This window comes from Myotis brandtii, unplaced genomic scaffold (assembly GCF_000412655.1).
Source record: "Myotis brandtii unplaced genomic scaffold, ASM41265v1 scaffold359, whole genome shotgun sequence".
Lineage (NCBI taxonomy): Eukaryota > Metazoa > Chordata > Mammalia > Chiroptera > Vespertilionidae > Myotis > Myotis brandtii.
In genome coordinates, this window is record NW_005363802.1 from 631,943 (window position 1) to 638,839 (window position 6,897).

The window sequence follows — 6,897 nt, forward strand, 5'->3', positions numbered from 1 at the left end:
GTTTTCAATATCTTGCTCTCTCTCTTCTTCTGGCACCCCCATAATTCAGATGTTGGTACACTTGAAGTTGTCCCAGAGGCTCCTTACACTATCTTCATATTGTTGGCTTCTTTTTTCTTTTTGCTTTTCCAGTGGGTGTTTTTTACTTCTTCATATTTCAAATCTTTGACTTGATTCTTAGAACCCTCCACTCTACCATTGAATCCCTGTATATTATTCTTTATTTCAATCAGTGTATGCTTAATCTGCAACTGGTCCTTCTCCATTTTTTTTGAGGTTTCCAGAAGATTCTTGAGTAACCTTATAACCGTGGTTTTGAACTTTACTGTCTTTCATTTGTGACATGTTTCTTTGTCTCTGCATTTTGATTGCTTCCCTGTGTTTATTTCTATGTATTGGGTAGAGCTGCTATGTGTCCTTGAGTTGGTAGAGTGGCCTTGTGAGGTAGGTGTTCTATAGGGCCCAGTGGCTCAGCCTCCCCATTCCCCTGAGCTGGATGCTCTAGGTGCACCACTCTGTGGGCTGTGAGCACAGTCTTGTTGTAGTTGAGACTTGATTGCTGTTGGTGTCACTGGGAGGAATTGACCTCCAGGTCAGTTGGCTGTGGGGACCAGCTGTGACTACAGTGGGAGAGCTGCTGTGCAGGAGACACCCCTGTGGAGCAGGACTTGCTTCAGTGGGGCTTTGGCTCACTGAGTCTGCCCCTTGAGTGTGTCACTTATGGATATGTAGAGTTGTAATCTGGATGGTCTCACACTGACCACTGGGTACACTGTCTCTTGGGTCTCCAGGGCATTGCAAAGTCAGCCACTGCCTAGGGCCACGCAGCAGGAACTATAGTGAGAGCTGCAGATTCCTCCTCTTTGTATCGGGTTTGGAAGTGCCCAGATGAGGCCCAGCCACAAAGCAAGGCAGGGTGGTGCTGGTGCCGGGTCTTGGCCCTCTATTGAAAGTTTTGGGGCTCCCTGACCCAGCAGCAGCTTACTTGAGAGACCCTAGCCTGAGCAAGGACAGGCCATTCATAAGCAAAAGCCACTGCACACAGCTTGGGTGGGGTTGTGAATTGGATGAGGTGGTGCCTTAGGGACTCACCAGGGCAGAGCAAACAGAAATGGCTGCCAGTCAGCCCTGCAACTGACTGGGGAGGTCCCACCAAGAAACTTACTTTTAAAGATACGTTCTTTCTGGTCTGTAGGATCAGTGTACTACATTATCTATTTTTAAGGAGCAGCAAATATGATAAGTCATAACATGTTCCAAACATGGACAGTTCACCCTCAAGTTTTCCATACAGAGCTCTCTAAAAAAAGAGTTTTTCCTATTGTCTGAAGGTAATTCATACTCCCTGTAAAATACTTAGACTGTGCAAACAAATGTTATAAAGAAACTAACAATTACCTTTGATTCTATTACTGAGATATAATCAATTTTAACACTTTGGTATGGATATTCTTGCAGGTTTTTTAAATGAATATATGCAAATGTATATGGAAATGTGATTATAAGATGTTCTTTTGTAACTTGCCCTTTTCTATTTGTAAAAATTTTCAAATATACAGACATGTTCAAAGAATAGTATAGTGATTATCTCTGTAGTTCCCACATTGGTTCAACTATTGTTCGTGTTGAAAAAATCATATTTGCCTCATCTATTTGTGATTGTGTACCTTTATGTGTACATTTTTGCAGAATCATTTGAAAGATGCAAATATTATACTACTTCACTTTAACATATTTTAGCAAGAATCTCCTAAAATTAAGGACATTCTCTTAGGTAACCAAAATACCATTATTGCACTTAGAAAATCAATAAAAATCCCTTAATCATATTCACTGTTCAGTCCATATTCAGATGTCTTTAACTGCCACAAAAATGTTGTTTTTAAATCCTCACCTGAGGATATGCTTATTCATTTTAGAGAGAGGGGAAAGAGAGAGAGAGAGAGAGAGAGAGAGAGAGAGGCATTTATTGGTTGCCTTCCATAGGTGCCCTCACCAGGAGTTGAACTCTAAACCTAGGTATGTGACCTGATAGGGAATTGTACCTGGAAACTTTCAGTATATGGGGTGATGCTCCAACCAACTGAGCCACACCGGCCAGGACAAAAATGTTTTTTATAGTTATTCTTTTCAGGATTCAATCAAAGTTTACACTTCCATTTGATTATTATAACTCTCATTGATCTTTTTATTTAGAATAATGCCTCCTCCCTTATTTTTAATATAATACCAATGATCAGGCCAGGTGAGGTGCTCCTCCTTTTGGATTTGTCTATTTCCTTATGATATTGTTTAACATTTTCCTCTATCCCTGGCAAACTTTTCTGTAAAAGGCTAGATAGTAAATATTTATACATTGCAGGCCATTTTAAAATTATTTGGAACTACTTTAATTATTAAAGTGAATTCAGCAACTGCTTACTGAACACCTGCTAGATATGAATGTGAACAATAGATAAATAAAATATCATAGTGGACATAGAACCATAAAGGAAAAGATTGATTACATTTAAAACTTTTGTACTCAGAACAAAGTAAAATAAGTAAAAAGACAAATTATGTGTTAAGAAACTATAACACAGAACAGAGGATTAATTTTCTTAATATAAATATTTATTCTGAGGAGAACCAAGATGGCAGTGTAAATGCCAATACTCACCGCTTCCCACAACCACATCAAAATTACAACTAAAATACAAATAAGAACTGCCTGAAAGCTGGCTGAATGGAAGTCCTACAACTAGAGAAGTAAAGAAGAAAGCACATTGATACTAGTAGGAGAGGCAGAGGTGTGGAAGGGAATTGGGGAGAGCAGGACCTTGGAGAAACTGGTGCACATATATAGGAATGTTCACAGCAACATTGTAATACACCACATCTGGACATAACCCAGATGTCCATCAACAGCAGACTAGAGAAGTAAGCTAGTGTAGTCATATGATGGCATATTATAGAGCAATGAAAGGTATGAACCACAGCTACTAGTGACAAATGGATGACATTTAAACCTAATACATACAGAATGATTCCACTTATAAAAAGTTCAGAAGGGTCAGGGTAATGCTGCCTCCAGTGGAGAAAAAGGGCCCATGGACAGCTGGAGTGCTACGTTTTGATTTGGGTGTTGTTACATGGGTGTTAACTTCATTAGTCTGTAAACTGTTCTTTGTGTGTATTATGTACTCTTCTGCATGCATGAGAGAGATCAGAGTAAAAAGAACAAAAAAAACAAGGTTCGCTGTCATGCAGTATAGTATGCTCCTATATATGGTTTTGTTTGTGGGGAGGAGAAGGAAAGCATTCCTTAACATATGCTACTTGGAAAAATTTTGGAAAGGTAAACACTCTGTTGGCTGCACAAATGGAATTAAGGGTGTATGAAGGGAAGGTGAGATGTACTTTTATGTTATTTAAATTTCTTACCATATGCTTATTTTCAATAGTTTTATAACAAAACTTCATAATACAATATTTGAGTAGTCTAGTGATTTACCATTTAGTCCTGAAGTAGAGGGCATGTTGAGGGGAGTAAGGAAGAGAGATTATGGCTACTCTATTGAAATTATGGCTACTCAGGATCATTTCTGAGCGAGCCCTTATTTCCAGCCTGACCACATATTCCTCTCTTCATTCCCTCCCTCTTCAGCAGTCTCAGATTTGCTCCACCTCTGATGGGCACCTCTTTCTTCCCATAAATTACAAATTACTTAGCACATGAGTGATGGAGTATGAATGATATGGAACCCACAGAATTAGGTCAACAGATGAAGTTTTTAAAATATTAGCTAGATACTTTACATACTTTGCATGGTGAGGTAAAATATGACTCAATCTTCATTCTCCAACAGCTATTCATTGATACGAAGAAAGAATGTACCTGCCTTAAGATGAAATTTAAAAGAAAGTAATTATAAAACAGGATGCATTGTGTGTTTTCAATCTAGAAAAACATTTATATTAAAAACTGGATTAATACTTAAACAGCCTCAGATATCAATCTGAAATGAAACCGTTTCTATCAGTTCAATGACATGACTCTTTAAATTTTCAGTAACAAAATGTATTTCATGAATGTTTCATGTTTTATGCTGAAATATATTTATCTGGTACAATAAAAGGAATGGATTGTTCTATGCCTAATTCAGAGCCAATTTTCCCCCCAGTAGTTAAGAGTCAATCCTAGTACTGAGTTTATTAGCACAAAAATAAACGTGTGACAGTTTGGAGGCTTTTAATGTGTTATCTTTAATTTTTTAAATAAAGGTTATATGAATAGAGGATTTCAAATAGTATCAAATTAAAAGTGACTATTTCTGTTTATAATGATGTCTTTTGGTTTCTGAAACAGAAATTATTTCAACAAGAAAAACAATTTCCTTGTGGGGGTAGGAGTGTTGATAGGCTTTGTATTTTATTCATATTTATCAGACTTACTCATAGTCATATTGATTACTAAACTCAGTAGTGAAACTAGTGCTAATACATTGGCATTCCCTCAATTTGATATGTACAATTTATTGCAGTTACTTGCTGTGTTTTCTTTTGTCATTAGAGACTTAAAATTTACAAGTAAAATAGTTTTGCTCTGAGAAGTATTCTCTGCTTTTCTATAGAAAAATAAATTAATAGGCAGATTTGGAGAGAGCACTTCCTGAATTAATGGTATGTCAGTTTTCATATGAAACTATGTCTCTGGCAATGATTTTTCTTTCTACTTTACAGGTTGGCTTGGCTTCTATTCAGGAAGTTCAGAAGCATCTTTTGCTTAAGGAAAAAGTTATCTTAAAATCTTACAAAGCTTTAATGAACTTGCTTCAAGGAAAAGAATGTAGTACATCAATTGCAGAGGAGGTAAAATTAATCATGTGACCATTTTATCATTTTATTAATTAAAACCTATTGAAGAGTTATTTATTTAACTTTATTTTTATTGTCGACACTATTACAGAAGAATTATTTGAAATGGAAATTAGAATATAATAGAAATACGCAATGGATCAAGAAGCAAAGTGGCAGGGATTATTAATGGTAGGCTTTTATGTCATTGAAAAATATGCGATTAAGAAGCCAGTATTTTACCAATTTGCAAGTTATTCTTATTCAGTAGGATATCAAAATCTCAGTTACCAGGAACCTTGAGGGAATAAGTCCTTTTGTTTAAAAAATATTTAACAAAACTCTTTTATTTGTATAGTTTGAATAGAAATTACTCCTAATTGAATTATATATTTTCTGACTTCTTAAGCAAAATTACTGAACATTATTTAAGCTTGTATTAATGACACAATTTTATCATTAGTATAATTGTTGTTCTTTTAGTCTCTTGCATGGTTCATTTTTAAGGATATTTATTTCTCTAGTTAATGTCCCTAAATTGCTCTGATTTTTTAGCCCTTATGTCTGCTTTTTATCATTTTACTGTCATTTTCTTTGGGGTTTGACCATCATCTTAATCTCTTTAGTACCTTTTAATTATTTATGCATGTACAGTAATATAGAAAGTTAGAAAAAACTGCTTAGACTTCATAAAAATAGTATTTATGCACATTAGTTCCACGCAGAGGACAGTATAACAAAGTACAAATAAATCAAGAAAAGCTGGGCAGTGCTTTGCTCTGACCCTCTTCAAGGTTGACCATTCTTGTAATGGTCTGTATTTCAGTCCTAGAAATATGAGGATTTGGGTCCAAAATATGATTCTGTGAGTATAAGAAACATAACAAAGACCCATCATGTTACATTTCGGTAATACTCTTCTAGTTTTCTGAGAAACCTCCTGAAAGTCATTGTTAAAAGTCTCCCCCTTTCCCTTCCTTACCTCACCCCAACAATTTTGCCAGTATTAGAAAAGGGGAAGAAATGTTAAGAAATTAGTGCATTGAAACCACTGTGTGTGAGATACCGTTTGGCCCTTTACATGGTTAATTGAACAGTAGTCCTGGCAGGTAGTAAACATTTCTGCAGGTTTGGGATGAATAGTCTGCCTCACATATCACCGCTACTGACAAGTGTCAGACTCCTAGGAACATGTGTAGTCCACTCTAGTGGAAGTGCCCTTATCGTTTTTTCAGTAATTGGCACATAGAGGGGTAACATAGATTAATGGTTAAGGTAGATCATGGGCTCTGGAACCACTCTGCTTTGGTTCAAATGCCAGCTGTGCCCCTTGCTAGCTGTGTGATCTAGGACAAAGTACTTAACCTCCCTGAACCTCATTTTTTTTAAATCTGGAAAATGTAGATAATACTATGGACCTAGGGCAGTGGTCGGCAAACTGCGGCTCGCGAGCCACCTGCGGCTCTTTGGCCCCTTGAGTGTGGATCTTCCATAAAATACCGACTTCTGCACATGGGCCACGAAGTTTCAATCACACTGTACATGCGCGCCCACACGTGGTATTTTGTGGAAGAGCCACACTCAAGGAGCCAAAGAGCCACATGTGGCTCGCGAGCCACAGTTTGCTGACCACTGACCTAGGGCATTAGGGTTATTGTGAAGGTTAGACAAATTAATACAGAAATGGCATTAGAACAGTGCCTAACCTATAGTAAGCATTCAGTAAGTGTTGTTTATTATTATTATTATTACTACTCCTATTCTTCCTCCTACTACTACTGTTACTATTGTTATTAAAATCCATATGTGTGGAAATGAGTATGGCTTGGACTTTAAGAATGAAATTTTAGCAATAACTGATCAGCAGTCCAAAGATACAGTAGCTTAATCAGTTTTCTTCATACAAAAATTAACATTCATAGGTTTAATGTAACTCACTGGTAAGATAAAGATTGAATTGTTTTCAACATGCCTGGGGTACATATTGTCTGATTATTTTCAAGATGGACTCCAGGTTTATATCCCTTCTGTGTTGGATACCTTGTCTTGTTTCTAATCAGG

General features: G+C 36.7%; 1 protein-coding gene across 1 annotated transcript in view; it reads left to right on the forward strand.

Moving 5' to 3' along the window:
- Window positions 1-6,897, forward strand: part of FANCB (Fanconi anemia, complementation group B) — a 27,181-nt gene that overhangs the window by 16,865 nt on the left and 3,419 nt on the right. The window contains exon 6 of the mRNA XM_014544311.1: window positions 4,723-4,851. Within this exon, the coding sequence (XP_014399797.1) occupies window positions 4,723-4,851 (129 nt within the window). The remainder of the gene's footprint in view (window positions 1-4,722; window positions 4,852-6,897) is intronic.